The 17,400-nt window shown below is 32.3% G+C and overlaps 2 protein-coding genes across 2 annotated transcripts in view; one reads left to right on the forward strand and one right to left on the reverse strand.

Moving 5' to 3' along the window:
* Positions 1 to 1,874, reverse strand: part of LOC126890638 (52 kDa repressor of the inhibitor of the protein kinase-like) — a 128,630-nt gene extending 126,756 nt beyond the window's left edge. The window contains exon 1 of the mRNA XM_050659730.1: positions 1,454 to 1,874. Coding sequence (XP_050515687.1) covers positions 1,454 to 1,560 — 107 coding nt within the window. The 5' untranslated portion in view covers positions 1,561 to 1,874. The remainder of the gene's footprint in view (positions 1 to 1,453) is intronic.
* Positions 1 to 17,400, forward strand: part of LOC114331806 (roundabout homolog 1-like) — a 776,276-nt gene that overhangs the window by 328,580 nt on the left and 430,296 nt on the right. The gene's annotated exons all lie outside the window — the stretch shown is intronic.

The following is a 17,400-nucleotide window of genomic DNA, read 5'->3' on the forward strand; positions in this document are numbered from 1 at the left end:
AAAAATGTTGTTGACTTTTTTTATTAAAACACCCAGTATATTTTTTTTTAACTTGAAAAAATGGTCATTTACCTATCCAACGATATAATATTTTTTAAAATCGGTTGTCAAATAACTGAGCAATTAATTTTTAAAATGAGAGATGCAATGTGGAAACACATCACATAATATCAATTTGCTTAGCTATGTTATTTAGGTATGTAATATCCACGTTGCACCTCTCATTTTAAAAATTAATTACTCAGTGATTTGAGAACCGATTTTAGAAAACTTTATATCGCTGGCTAGGTGAATGATCGTTCTTTCAATTTACATAAAAATATACTGAGTGTTCTATTAAAAAAAGTCAACAAAGTTTTTTTCAAAAATCCGCCATTTTTATTTTCGTAATTGAAAGCGATATAAAAAACTCAATCGATTCATACAAAACTTTTACTAAAATAAAACATTTCAGCGGAAACCTCATGTTTCTATCCTGAGCCGTTTAGAAGTTATACGTAGTTAAAATGGGGGAAAATATAAGTGGACACCCGGTATAATATGCAGATGAATGTAGAAAAAACACAATATTTATGCCTAGGTGAAGATTCAACTGATATGATATTGGACAATATAATCAGAAAATAACTAGTTGTGGTAAATATAAGTATTTGGGAATTAATTTCAGCAAAGAAGATGCGGACGATGCAGAAATTAAGAGCACAGTCAATAAAGAAAGAACGATAATTAGAGATATAATTAAATCATTGAACGGAGTTTTGTGGAGTACCAAGATAGAGAAACAAAGAAAAATGAGAATATACAACACCATGATTAAGAGCACATTGGTATATGGATCCGAAACATGGAGAGTAAAGGAACACCAAAAAAGTAAAATAGAAGCTACCGAGATGGACGCCCTAAGAAGATCAAGTAGAACATCGAGATTGGACCGGGTTAGAAATGAGTAAGTAAAGCAAAGAATGAATTTACAGGAAACGGTCATAGATGCATTGAGAAGAAACAATTAACGTGGTAGGGACATGTTCAGAGAATGGTGGAGGAGAGACTGCTAAAGAAAATTATGAAATGGATACCTACAGAAAACAGGAAAAGAAGAAGGCCAAGAGCGACGTGGATATACAAGGAGTAAGATAATCAATGAGTGTACGACGATTAGAAGATGAAAATTGCAATGATAGAAGATATTGACAACAAGGCATCGGACAGCGTCGGAGGACGTTTTGAACCCAAATTTATATATATATATATATATATATATATATATATATATATATATATATAATAATATAATATATATCAAAAAATCTTTAAAAAATATTTCCTCTTTGTAAACATAATTATTGTATCTTAAGTATTTAAAAAACTGAAGGTAACATTTTACTATTTCCAATAATAATGATGCTATTCTGTTAAGGTGGTTAAATAAGCAAATTAAAAATTATATACGTACCTATCAGCTTCCTTGGGAAATCGGAAAAAACTGTAGTTACAATTTTTTGAATTGTTCGTGCACATTTTTGCTGAACACCGACTAATACCAGTTCGAATTTTACTCATGTTCAACTTCACAATATTAACAATTATTCACAAAACTAACTCAATTTAAGCAAAATACGGCACTGTTAACCCGTACGTTCCTACTCGACTAGCAATGGAAGAATGGTTCTCGCGCGGCCAGGAAATAATGCGCAGCCGCCCTGCGCGTTGAAAGATTTTACTTCCAATTTTTCGGAGAGTGGTTCTACTGTGGAACCTCTTTATACTGTGCTTCAACTATGAGTCCCTTATTATACTTGTCTTTAAATAAACATCTTCTAAGACATCCAATTAAAGGCTAAAGTAACGAGCCGATGCCGGTGCCATGAATTAAGACTACATCGCTGGTGAATGGCAAATCGTCAGCGGTGGCGAGAGGCAGGCAATTTGTCGGCATTTTCCAAAGAATATCACCAACATAGGCGTGAAATTCAATTACCCCCGAATTAACACAGTCGTCGGCTTCCTCCTTTAATGAATTTATACTCATTCTCTATTCGCCTGATTCGCAGATACTGCTACAGACGTCGCAGTCATGAGAATTGCCGATCTCGAGCTGAAGTCAATCCTCTGAAGAGGAACAAACGGTTTTGTAAATGAGCATGAGCGCAAAATTAAACTTTAATATGTATTGTCATGATTTGCCCAAATTTATGTTATAATATTTATTTTAAACTTCTCTCTACTTGGACTTATTTTTTTTAACAAATAAAGTTGATATATTAGGGCTCTTTTACTAATTAAAACAAAATGTGGCTTCAAAGTATCTTTTTCTAGTTGCCTTTGAGCAAAGGGATAAACAATAGGAAAATAAATTTACAGCAAAATTATGAAATTATAAAGCAAATAATGTTATATTTTAAAATCAATAAACTATTAAAGGTAAAAAAAAACAAATAGATACCATATACAATGATCAGAATAATAAAAAATTTAAACACCCATCAAATCATACACCCAAAATTATCAATAAAGATTAATTATACTTATATCCAAATCAAAGATTTCTTAATTTTAGGGATTCAAGATAAATTATAATTTATTTTTTCTACAACCGTGTTAAAAATGCAATTTTTAGCATTCCATACGAGCGTTAAAAATGTTACTTTAAGGCACTAGTGCTTTAAAATATTTTTAAGGCACTGCAGTTCGTATTGACCGTATAGGCAATTTTGATGTAATGTCAAAAAAATATAAAAATGAAATGTCAGTCAAGTTTAAGTAAAAGTTTTTGTAGATATTGTCCTGTAATTACGTTTGTAGAAAAAATATTGTATGATATGCGTGTTAAAAAGTACATTTTTAAGGCACTCATGTGAATTGCAGAACTCGCTATCGCTCATTCTGCAAACTTTCACATGCGTGCCTTAAACGTGTACTTTTAACACTTATATCATAAATAACTATTAATTCTCAATAAAAAAACCAACAAAACGAATAACTCTCATTTAAGTAGGTGGTCGTGATTGATAGTCTCTGTTTACTAAAATGACAAAACTAATCGTTTGTCCCCAAAATTGCTGACTTCACCTCACTCTCCTTTGATTGTGACTTGTCCACCTTGCTCGTACTTTTCAATTTCTCCAAATACTCCTGCTAACTCCTCTGCTCCAAATCTTAACTACATGAACAAACTCCTCTCCAGACACAAGGATATCTCAACTAATCGACATGGTCTAGTATAAAACTATACATCTGTTTATTACTTACAGCAAGTCAGTTATTTCTTTAATTTCTTCTGTCTGCTCTACCACAGTTAGAACTCTTTCCACAAACTTTTCACAAAAGATACTTTTTATAAAACTTGGCTACTAGCACCGTCGTCTCAGCAAAACTGTAGTGTTCTCGCCCGGTATTCAAATCACAATAATCTTTATGCCTCTGGCAAAGCTCCGTTCAATCCTTAAACCTCCCTCTCTCTTTTTTTTTCAACCAATCAGAACGTACCACCATCCAAACAAATTTTACTGTCCTCACAAAAAACCCAACTTTCTACAATCAAAAATCCGTAAGTCATTCTTATTAAAAACAAATTAACATTTTCAATTTCTAAAGAAAAAAGGACAATTACGTACCCTCGATAACAATTCACCAAACCTACGCTTTTGTCTAATTCAAGTCTTTTTTCGTGATACTCCGTATAATAGAAAGTTCCATGACAAATGTTTACAAAATTTGTTTATCAAACTAGCCAGTAGAAAAACCAATATATTATTTTTTGTTCTGGGAATGTCTTTACCCGAATGATATTCACTAATTCCGAAAAACACTTTCTATATCTATGGCTTAATAGTACAATATACAGGGTATTGCGATTTCTGTTGGGCGGTGATTTGATTTTTGTCTTAATATTTTCTGTTTTATTTATGAGAAATATGGATCCTTAACAGCACCTATTTATAAAAAATATGTTCTTTCTATCATGGTTATGGTTTTATTTGTTTTAATATGGTTCGTATGGTTGAATTCCTATCTTGCAAGTTGACAATGTTACTAAATATTTTAATATTTAAATTATATCATCCTAAAGTTGAATCAAGCTATTGTAACTGTAGTTTAAAATAAAAACAAGAAAACTAGAATATTTGGGTCACATTACCAGAGGAGAGAAATATGAGTTGCTGAGAGTTATTATGCAAGGAAGGATCCAAGGAAAAAGAAGCATAGGAAGAAGACGCATCTCTTGGCTGAGGAACCTTAGAGAATGGTTTAACTGTAGTTCATTACAACTGTTCAGAGCAGCAGCCAACAAAGTGACCATAGCCATTATGATATCCAACCTCCGCTAGGAGATGGAACTTTAAGAAGAAGAACTGTAGTTTCTGTCATGAAATTGAACAGAATATGCTCTTGTACGAGTTGTCTTTTTAGTTTTGCATATAGTCATAAAGATAAAAAAATATATAGACCTAAAGTACTTTATTGCTTTTCAAAATATGTCCCACCAAGATAGATACACTTTAGCACACGTTCAAACCAATTGGTAAAACAGTTATTCCAGTCTTCAATTAACACCTGCAAAATCGCTGTTTTAAAAGCATCAATGGCTTCGTCTGACCACTGGAATCGCTGCCCATGTGCCCATGCATTGAATTCTCGATCTTTGGGAACGTGAAGAAGTCGTTGGGACTTAGGTCGGGGCTATACGGTGGATGGTTAAACAATTCGATGTTTTGGAGTCCCACAAACTCTATTGTATTTTGGGCAGTGTAAGCCCTTGCATTATCCTGATGTAGAATGATTCGCCGTTGTGTGCTGCTATGTCGGAGTTTCGCGATAACTTCTGGTAAACAAACGGTTGTATACCAATCAGAAGTAACCGTTATCCAATCTTCTAAAGCAATTGTTGCCACATGACCAGATTTTGACACAAAAGTTGCGACCATTTTCTTTGACACATACCTCTTAAGAAATGTTCGGAAATCCACATTGAAATGACTAACATTGAAAATTATTAAAAATGTACTATTATACTGGATCACTAATTTATTTTATTTTGTTACAGGTAAATTATTTCAAATGGTTAACAGATGTAATGGCATTTTTTCAAACTATATTAGACAGGCTTCTACATGATGGACAGACTAATAGACAAAAGTGAGTTACATATAATTTATAAATTCAAAATTATTATAGTAATGTGGGTATTATATATTTTTTGATATTGGAACTCGGAAAGCTCTTTGATAAATGTTGTTTTTCTTAACAGCTTAAAATTTATTTAAATTTTCACTCTGCGTCAGTTTTTCATACAAAATTTCTAATCTAAACTTTTGAATAAGGGTAGACTCAGCAGTCAATCTGATTTGGTTATAAATTGTAAAAGGCAGAGATTAAGGATGTTACCAGAAAGTGGTTCCAAGAGAGTTTTCAGATTTATTTTTGAAGTTATATTTCTTTAGGCGCGATTGAGAGTAAAATTTCATAATACTGCGCAATGCGCACACAGACAGTATGGCGTTTAGTTGCTAAATCTTTCAAGTTATGTATAAATATATCAGTGCAAGAAAAGGTGTGAAAAGAATATATTAGTGTTTTTAGTAAATATATTTATTATAATTTTTCTGTCTTTGGATTTGTCTTCCTCAGGAGTAAGATGAGTATTATTAAAACATTTTATTGTATATATTGAATATACTTCACCTTGTCTGTTTGTTACCGTGGATTGTCATTAGGTACGTCCGAACCGATACGGACACAGTCCTCGTAGCGTATTTGGTATAGCATTCGGCCAGAGATCGAGAGGTCTTGAGTTCAAATCCGGAGCAATCCTATACCTTTCTTTTTTATTTTTTTGAAAGCGGTAAACACAAAATTAGTTTGGTGTTTAAAAAAAAATAAAACAAACTGTTTAAAGTACAGTGGAACCTCGATAACTCGGATTAATCGGGACCGCGGCCGATCCGGGTTATCGAAAATCCGGGTTAGCCGGAGAATATGGTAAAAATTAATAAAATACGGTATACTTACAGATAACCTCCATTATAATTACAAAAACATGAAACACATATGCACAGTACACATCTAAATTACGTATAGTTGTATAGAGTGTAGAGTTTTGTTCATTTCTTGGTAAAAAACTCAGTCTAGTAGAGATGTACCGACACCGACACCATATGATGCTGCGATAAATTGATTAAAGATTCGCCTTTATCAATCCTACCTATTGTTTCTAGTTTCTTTTCCATTGTCACTTCAACATTTTTACGTTTTGTTACCATTACGTAGACAAAAATCACGCAAACACAATCTGAAGCACTATTACAGAACGGAAGTGATTAATACGACTGTACTACACACAATACGGTCACAAGGAACAATGTTGTTATTTAAGAACAGACTAAGACCATTGTTTTAAAAAATAATTTTTAAATAGTCACGTCTATTTTAAACAATGCTAAGACAGTTTGACATAAATAAAGGAAAATGAATACAGACAGGTGCCTGTTCTTTCCGATAAGCCGAGACGATTGCTCTGCCGCCGTGTGCATGAATCATTTTTACTATTGTATATGTAGTTCAAATTACACAAATACACATTATCTCTCAAATATTATTTTGCCTACATACATTTTTATTTGATAAAATTGTAAAAGTGTTTACTTGTTAAATTTTTGTCTGATGAAAATCGGTCCGGGTTAGCCGGACTTCCGGGTTATCGGGGGCCGACTTATCGGGGTTCCACTGTATATTTATTTTTAAGAAATCATATAATAGAAGTATAAATTCTTACGTGCGTACGAAGTACACACACATTCTTTTTTATTTAAATCTGAGACTTCTCATTTCTCGTTAATAGATGTCGCTATCCTGATCCTCTCCACCCTTTTTCCTTATTCATTCATTCATTTTCGGGCGGTTTGGGGTTGAGTTTCTTGTGTTATCAGTCTCTACAAGTGTTTTAGTCTCATTCTCATTCGCACATAACAACAAAATTTCTTCAGCCAAACGAAATATATCATCACTCTCTAATTTTGTCAGGTTTATATATACTCAACAAATTAGATCGAAATTATCAGTCATCAAAACACTAACACATTGATGAATAAATTAGAATTGTACATTAGTGTACACATTAAACAAATTCTGATATCTTAGACGTTTTACGTAAAAGGCCTTTTTAATATTTCTAAGTCTATTTTCACATTTGTAATATCCTAATGTATTGCTGACTGCATAACTCCTAGTACCTATTTACTATTTTGTCATGTTCATAATATATTTAATCATCACATATTTCACAATTTTTTACATTTAGGTTCGAATATTTCTAACACCAATATATGGATATTTGATAATATTTTATTTTCAACATCAACATAAACTTTAAATTCGTTGGTTGAAGTAACAAAACAGTTCATAACGTTGCATTGACAGTCTGTCTCTGACATACTTCTAAAGTTCCTTCACCTTTAGTTCAGTTGACACTCAATTCTCAATATTTCATCCCTTTCATGTCACATCCACGTGGGTTAGAGTCCTGTGTTGCCCTGGGTAATATCCAGCAATATTTGCAACATCCATCGATTCTATTCACAATATGTAGTATCATTTAAGATATTGCAACTTTTAAAGGGTTTTTACCCATAACTTTTTAGCTCACGCGTGCATGCTATTTTAAGTATGGCCTCTGTCAATTCTTAACCTTAGTCCACGGTTATTAGACTTTATTACGGTTGTCTTGTCCGGCGGTGGTGGGGAGACTTATATTTTTGACTTTACGTCACAAGAGTTTACATTCCCATATTTTTAAATGATTTTCGATCATTGAATGTGTGTTATTGTGTATATATGTGTATTATTTGTGTTATTATGAAATAATTAGACAAATAGTACACATTTTATCTTATACCGGGTGGCGAATCGTAAAAAGGGCCATAGGAAACTCAATGTAAAATTCTGAATTGTTGAATTCCTGCTTCCCTAATTATTTTACATCAAAAGTCATGAGAGAATACTTGTAGAGAATTAAAATCTGTATTAAAATCAAAAGTTAAAATTGTTCTACGATTTAAATGCATTCCAAAATTTTGAAAAATAATATGATACATTTGCCACAATAGGCATGCGTGTAAAAGTAAGGCCACACGTTACTATTTAACTGACAGTGCTCACACCATTGACTGAATAAAAAAATCTTTATTAATAATCCTTTCTCCGCAACTGAGGGTATCTTATCAACTGTATTGTTTTTAAACAATAGATGATAAAATAAAAATATTGACAGTTCAAAAATGTGAATATTTTTGCATTGTGTGTGGCCTAAGTTTGGGCTGAAAACTAAAATGTATTACATTTTTACAAAATTTTGGAATATGTTGAATTACGTAGACCAATTTTAACAGTTATTTCCAATACAGATTTCAATCCTCTACAAATAGTTTCTAATGTCTTTTGATGTACAATAATTATTAGGGAAGCTGACATTCAACAGTTCAGAATTTTACATTGAGTTAATGCAAAATTTTGACGCATGTCAAAATTCTCAATGTGTTTTAATTGTATTCATTTTTTTCGAATCCTGAGAAAACTAATAAATATTTTTGAAAAATTTAAACTCAGAATGAAAGACTACATTATTACCGAGGGCTGAAAGTCCCTGAAAACTTCTATAATGTTTATTTTAATAAGTTACAGGGCTGAAAATAAAAGAGAAGTGTGATATTTAATTTCAAATATTTCATTCAATAGAATCTGCTTGTTTATTCTAAGGGGCTTTCCGCCCTCGGTAATAATGTAATCTTGCATCCTGCGTTTAAATTTTTTTAAAACACTTGGTTTTCTCAGGATTCGAAAAAAATCATATTACGATTCAAATGACAGTAAACTCCGTGACGTAACCTCACCCTTAATGTTCATTGGTTAGTCGATTTAGGCAACCGTAGTAATGTCTAAGAACCGTGACCTTAGTCAACTTTTACAACATTGTCTTTTATTAATTAGGTTATAAAAATTGGAAAAAATCCTTTATAAAAGGTATAAAATTTTATTAAAATCCCTTTAAAGGGCTACATCACAACAAAACGTTTTCGATTTTTATAAAAAAATCATTATCAGTGTTAGATAAACTGAATGCTAGCTGAGCCACCAAAGAAAAATATCCGGGTAAAAACCCTTTAAATATAACATAGATGCGTTAAAAGTGCATACTTTAATAAAATGGCTTATGATGGTCACAATGCAACTAGGATAATGCCCTAAGTTAATGTATTGAAATTTCCCAACACGTGGGATCCAAATTGAGTTGTTTACATTCCAATGAATGAAATTTCAATGAAAGTCATTTGAATGTAAACAACTGGAATGTAAACAATCGGAAAGGTTTTGTTGTGATGTAGCTCTTTAAAGGGATTTTGATAAAATCTTTTACCTTTTACAAAGGATTTTTTCCAATTGTTGCTTTTCATGGTATACAGCCAACTACAGGAAAAACATTTTCTTTTCCTTGTAGATTTTAATTAGGTTATACTTATCATTTTAGGGCTTAACCCTGATGATGGATTACTTGTTAATCCGAAAACGTTTTGCTTTGTGATGTAACCCTTATTGGGTCTTTTAAATATACCTTTTACAAAGGATCCTGTATTTTTTTAAACATAACCTGTTTTTAATTTCACAAACAATTTTATAGATATTTTATGTACCTGAAAACATGAAAAAAATATTCTCAATATTATCCCACAACTTTATAATAAGTTCAATATTATCAAAAAAACACGCTACCCTTCAGACTTTCTCTCAATATTGTACATTAGACAATAATGTATATTAGATTTTTGTCTTCCTATTTGCAGACAGCCAGCTTTTTCCTGTAACCGCCAATGGTTTTTGAATTCGTAACAAGACTAACTTCACTTACGTTAAGCCCCTCTTCTTCTACGCTTCTCTCGTTTTGTCGATCTTGTGGTTTCACTTGCACATAAAATCGAGTTTTAACGATGCTCGCACCAGATGATGCCATCATCAGGGTAGTAAATGTAGCTTGCAATTGTTTTCTTCCTTGTAATGTTCCTAGTTCGTAATGGGATCCCAAGGCATCCACGAAATTTATGCAACTAATATTGTATGGCTTGTCAGGACGTGATTATAAGATAGAGTGTATAAGACGAGAGAGAGAGAGAGAGAGAGTACAGCTTGTGAAAGGAAAAGTTTAAAAGCTTGGGACACTTAAGAAATATTTATTATTTAACTAACTTTGTAAGAAATATACAGGGTGTAACAAAAATACAGGTCATAAATTAAACCACATATTCTGGGACCAAAAAAAAGTTCGAATGAACCTAACTTACCGTAGTACAAATATGCACACAAAAGAAGTTACAGCCCTTTTTTTGAATTTTTTTGAATATATCGAAAACTATTAGAGGTTTTTTGTTGAAAATGGACATGTAGCATTCTTATGGAAAGAACATCTTAAAGAAAAATTATAGTGAGATTTGTGCACCCCATGGGCCGGCGTAGCCGAGTGGTAGTGTGCTAGGCTAGCGTACCGGTGGTCCGGAGTTCAAATCCTACCGCCGGCAAGAACAACTAGACATTTTTAAATGTTTATAGGCCCCAGGTCGACTCAGCCTGAATAAAATGAGTACCTTGGGTAAAACCAGGGGTAATAATAGGCGGTTGAAGCGTAGCACTGGCCCTGTTACCTTCCTTGTATACCGTAGGCCCTAGATATAGCAGACTACCCTGCTATACTCCCAAAGCCGTGTGAGCGGTATAAAACGGGAGACTATTATTTTTTTTATTATTTGTGCACCCCATAAAAATTTTATGGGGGTTTTGTTCCCTTAAATCCCCCAAACTTTTGTGTCCGTTCCAAATAAATTATTATTGTTGTGCCATTAGTTAAATTCACTATTTTTAAAACTTTTTTGCCTTTTAGTATTTTTTCGATAAGGCAGTTTTTATCTTGTTGCGGCTTCTTTTTTAATATGTTTACATAAAAATTTTATGAGGGTTTTGTTCCTTTAAACCCCCCAAATGTTTGTGTACGTTCCAATTAAACTATTACTGCGGTACCATTAGTTAAACACAGTGTTTTCAAAACTTTTTTGCCTCTTTGTATTTTTTTGATAAAGCATCTTTTATCGAGATGTTGCTTCTTTTTTAATATGGTTCAAAATATACTTAAAAATGTAAATCATAAATAAATTTTCATATTATTACAAGTCTCCATAACCGTACTTTACCATATACAAATATGTGGTGGATTTGACAAATATTCAAATATCTCGATAAAAACTGACTTTTGAAAAAGTCCTAAGAGACAAAAAAGTGTTTAAAAACTTGTGTTTAACTAATGGCTCTTCAATAATAATTAAATTGGAACGTACACAAAAGTTTGGGGGGGTTTAAAAGAACCAAACACCCATACAATTTTTATGGGGTGTCCAAATTTCATTATAATTTTTTCTTAAAATACTACTGCCATAGGAATACCATATGTCCATTTTCAATAAAAAATATTTAATAGTTTTCGATATATTGGAAAAAATCGATTTTCATTTTGTAACTTCAAAGGGCTGTAACTTTTTTCCGTGCACATTTGTACTAAGGTAAATTAGGTTCAATCGAACTATTTTTGGTCCCAGAATATGTGATTAAATTTATGACCTGTATTTTTGTTACACCCTGTATACAGGACCGCTCGAAATAAAGTAATAATAATATCTCACAATAAAACACTGAAAAACGTTTGTTTTCTATACTTCCACAAAGTTTGTGGAAGTATAGAAAACAAACGTTTTTCAGTGTTTTATTGTGAGATAAAATGAACTTCCATCAAGTAACGGTCGAATCCATCAATTAATAATAATATAGTGGATGACTGGAATAGTAATAATTCCAGTCATCGGAAAAGTCATATTAAACCGGTTTTACAGCGTTTTCCTCGTTTCCATTCATAATCGCCACGTCTTTGTAGTGTGGCAGTCTTCTCCTCTTAAATGTCTTTCCGAAATCACCTTTCAAGCTGAGATGAAAACCCTTCGAAAAATCGATGGTAAAACTCTATGGGACAGAGCTAGAAGTACAGATATACGACGGAGATGCAAGGTGGATAACATTAATAACTGGGTAAGAAGCAGAAGAATAGAATGGAATGACCACATAAGCCGAATGACAACAAATATAGTAGTCAGGACAGCGAGAGACGGTTCCCCAATAGGAAGACGATCACTAGGAAGACCAGGAAAACGATGGAACTGTTAGAATTCAACTTTATTATTTTTGTTAAGAGTGTTAGAATACACATGTGAGCCAATTCTCCGAATGCATTAGGGCGATACACTCTTACCTAAGATTGCACATGTTACAAGGGATGTGAATGCCAGAACTGTATGTTGGTGTTAGTTCTGCGTTCGATATTTAGTCTGTTAAAATATCTCGTAGTAGAAACACATGTCTTAATTTCTTTGTATATTGTAATATTACGGTTTTTCGGTTAAAATAAATAGTTTGTTTACGTTTATTTCTACCTTTTATTATCTGCCATTTCTAATAGGTTATGGGCCCAGCACGCCTGCCATTTCTAATAGGAACGACAACTTATTAGAGGCACATTGAAAAAACAGACAGAGTCATGTCTATACAAAAATAAGAAAAAGAAGAAATCACCTTGGAGGTGCCCTTTATCTGTGTGATTTCTGATCTTCCTAGTTTTCGTTTTTCTGTGGGGGTCCATTCAAATACTCTTTTGAAATTATTGTTTAGTCTTTCCTCCATTCGACTTACGTGTCCGTACCATATTAACTGCTGTTATTCGATGTCATCTATGATTATTCTTTCTATTCCCATTTGTTGTCTAATAAATGTCGTCGTTTCTTATGTGTCCTAGTCTAAATCTTCTTGCCGACCTCCTTCAAAAATCCATCTCCGTGGACACCCATCAGAAAAGTTAGGTAAATTGAAAATGAATTATATGGAAGACAAAAAAAAGCTTACAAAATGATAAACCAAATGAACAAAGCTGAAAAATAGTGCTCGCGTACTATTTTTGTTATTTTTTTCAAATAATTATTTTATTCCAATTTCTTTTGCATTCATGAACGTAAATAAGTCAAAATCCCCAAGGAAAAGGAAGAATTTTTCCTGTAGCTGGCTAGTGGCTGTTTACCATCAATCACAAAAATGAAAAATCCTTTGTAAAAGGTATAAAAGTGTTTATTAAAATCCCTTTAAGGGCTACATCACAGAACTTTTTTTGGATTTTTTACAAAATCATCATCAGTGTTAAAACAGGCTAATTGCAAGCTGAGCCACCAAAGAAATACCAGGATGAGAACCCTTTAAACGGTATATAATTATACTATAATCGCATATTTGCCCACAATTCTATTCTTCGTGCAAGTACTTGGAAGGGATACGTGAAACGATCGTGCGCGAGTCGCGGAGAAATATTGCAACTATCTTAAATAATTCATATTGTCAACTGAAATTGTCAAATTGACGTACATTTCATATCTATTATCATTGAAGAAGAAAAATTATATGTTGCTCCGCAATATTGATATTATATGCAATTATTATATAAAGGTAAATTTAATTAATTATATTTTGCTTGCAGTACTGCATTTTAATAACTAATTTTATTTAATACATACAATTGTTTACGTTTTAATAACATAACCTGAATCTTATTTTTTCTTCTTATTATGTTTTTGGACTATGGCCTTGACAATTATCCAGTAACCAGGACTAATATAATTGGCCAATATAATTAAAAGTGCGAATAAAGTTGGAGAGCGTAGAAACCAGGTGTCGCTTTGCCGAACTTGCACAGTCCCAATAGGATGAGTGGTATTTATAACGAATTATGCCCTTCGGCAAAGTATGACTTTCTCCATCACGTGGGTTGCAAAGTGAGTTTATGTGTCTTTACATGACGACAGTTAGATGGCAATTCAAATTCATTTGTTAACGTTCCGTTTCGTTTTACAATTTTTCTTCTTACAGACTTGGTGCCCAACTTTTCTATATTAACTAAATACTCTGTTGAATCATTATTAACATAAAGAAAAAACTTTCGATGGCAAACTTTTAATGGCAATCATAATGCCCATTAAAAATCAAAATTTAAGCTGTAAATTCAAGTTGCCTATATTTGTATAAAGTAAATGAAGCAAAAGAAACCAACGGTAAATATTTTCTCGGCAATTGTAGTGACAAAGTGCCACCAAGACAGTTATAACGTCGTAACTTAATTACATAAAGCTGTCTTCACTCGCGTTACAGCTCACACAGCACAGGCAAGTTATAGTGAGTTGGTGAGTTGGTGTATGGAAGTTGTAGAAAGCCAGATGAGCGTCCTGGAGTGAGTATAAAGAGAGACGAGACGGTTCGCATGTGCGCCTATAAACTGGAATTGGTCCCCAGATCGCAATTGTTTCTCTTCGAAATACACGAGCTATATAATACTAACGTTATATAAAACACGTTAAGTAAAACATGCATTGCTTTAATTGAATTATTACACACTTACGGGGGATGAAATGCATTTTACTTAATTAACTTGTGTAATAATCCACAAAACTAGTCGGTGATAACTCTAAATGAACTTTTACTGTGGAAAATAATGAAAAGATGTTTAGTTATAAGAAACAGTTTAATGAGAAATGATATTTTAAACAAAATTAGCAAAATGCTATAGTTGAGTTCAGAATAACGCAACAAGATGACAGCTGATAGGCTAGAATGGGGAATAATTCTAAAATATATTGAATATTATTACGAGATATACAATAATAAATAATATATTTTTTCTACGACCGTTTAATAATATGCTCATTACCCACTATTTTTGAATAGATAATAACACTCATTTTACCCGTGAGTGATAGTTCATTACTCACGGGCTGAAGTTACTCACGGGTCATTACTCACGGGTTGAAGTTAGATTCAATGGTAAATGGCACTTTTATATACTTATTATTAGCAAATAAAATTACTTAAAATTTAACTCCGAAAAATTTTTAAAGGATTTTAACTGTATCTAACAATAATCAGCATATTTTTTACGTTTAAATTTCAACATTTGACATTTTAAGATTGACGTTGTTAAAAGCTAAACATAAATAAAGGGTACTAATTCCGTAAAAGGGTTTACGCATATGAAATTTATATCATTGAATTCTGTTTTACTTACTGTTGATTGTACAATAGATTTTTATTGGGAGCAAACGTTGTTTTTCATGTAATTGCCTTAACATATGTCTTATTTTAAAAGCCACTGCCATTATATACGATGACACTAATGACATGACATTTCTATGATTCTAACAGTGTTGCCATAGTTATATAAAATATGTTTTCTTATGAAAAATAAAATCTTTTGATTTTAAACAATGTTAATAGTTGATAATTATAGTTTTCTACTAATCCAAATAAAAAAAGTCGTAGAAAAAGTATAGTATTCTACTCGAATGCAATGGCTATTACTCACTCTAATGAATTATCGTGAGTTTATTTATTTAGCGTATGGCTTAAGTACATCTAAGAATATATTTAGATTTATGCATTATAGAATGCATCACAAACAGATGTCCAGTTTTTTCATATATTCGATTGACCCTTCGGTTGCCATTGCAAAGTCTATAGGTTCGCCTGTGTATGGTCTGCGTGGGCAGTCCTGAACAATGTGTCTGATCGTCTGTCTTGCAGCGCCGCAGTCACAAGAAGGCGAGGGAAGTTTACCCCATCTGTAGAGGGAGTCGGCGCATCTTACACAGTTTGTTCTAATTCGATTAAGGGCTGCCCAAATCTTACGGGGACGTTCAAATTCGCCAGGTTTTTCTATGATGTCCGGTAGACTATGGTAATGCGGATCTGTCTTTACTTTCCCAATCTTCAATCAAATGACAAAAATTTCTTCAGTATCTTGAAGGAGGGATTTTAAACTTTGATTTGATCACCTTCTAACTTTCATAATATAATTTTTAATCGAGTTATTAAGCCTCGAAAATAGCAATTTTGCATTTTTCAAATTTTAAATCGCGTATACCTCGCCAACAATCAATTTTAGAAAAAAATGACAAGAGATCTTTTTTGCTCAGAATGACCCAAGTTATCTAAAAAAATTTGTTAGAAGTGAAAATATTATTTTGGTAAATTTAAAAAAAAAATTGTATAAAAAAAGAATGTGTGTGTACTTTGTACGCACGTAAGAAGTTACACTTCTATTATATGATTATAAACGAAATTAATATACGTTTTGTTTATATTTTATTTAAATATTAAACTAATTTATACTTACTACTTCTCAAACATTTTTATTAAAACAGTGCCAAAAATTAAAATAATAAAAGATTAAAACACACACAAACACATTAAAAATGCCACAAATGATTTCTGAACATTAATTGTCGGAAAATTTTTTCACTAAATACGTATTTTCTGAAAATAAAATTATATAATAAATATACTTACAAGCATAAAATGTATAAAAAAATAAAAAAATAAAAGTTTCTATTGGGATTCGAGCCAACTTATCAGCACGGTTGGTATTGGCGTTGTATTGGGGTTCATTCGCATTAAACGCTTCGCCACGGAGACAACGTGTCATTATATGCGAAGATCGACTAACCAAACAGATTAAACTTTTGACATTTTTGAATTACATAAATCAAATTATTTTGATTTTGAATTGAAATGATTTAGAATTGAAAAAATACAACAAAACATAGAGTAAGAAAACAATATATTAGGTGAATATTGATAGAAATTTTGATGGTAATCAAATTATGTAAATAAAAGTATTACATACTATGTATTTTGGTATGTTCAAATAGGTAGGTACTTATGCTACATTTACAATTATTACGTACCTGTTGCTTTAAAAACTATTTAAAAGTCACTGCAATTATAAACTTTTTTGTTTCTGTCCTCACAATAATAAAACTAATATATTATACATTTGTTTACCTTCATATTGAACAATTATTTATTATTGACAGATCATTTCAACACCCAATCAGAACCCGTATAACGACTAATACCATACTGTCGATGTGCGCATGCGCGCAGATCAATATAAATTCACCCTCAATCTCAATCGCGCCTAAATAAGTATAACTTCGAAAAATTTTCGACCACGGCACCGCCTGCCACTCTGTGGATTTGTTATAAGGACCTCTTTTTGAGTAAGTTTGTGCAAAAAAATCGAATCGGAATAATTTCGCTAACAGAGGCGACGGTACAGCCCCGTTTATAGTCTAAATTATACGAATGTCTGTCTTTGTACATTGCGAGAAAAAAATTAGACAATTTCAGGACATGGTAAAATTAATTAAATAAGTATCCCAGAAGTAATATAAATTTAAGTAACCCACACGCGAAACATCTTGCAGCAAAGTTTTCAATTTAGAA

The sequence above is a fragment of the Diabrotica virgifera genome, chromosome 8 (assembly GCF_917563875.1).
Source record: "Diabrotica virgifera virgifera chromosome 8, PGI_DIABVI_V3a".
Taxonomy (NCBI): Eukaryota; Metazoa; Arthropoda; class Insecta; order Coleoptera; family Chrysomelidae; genus Diabrotica; species Diabrotica virgifera.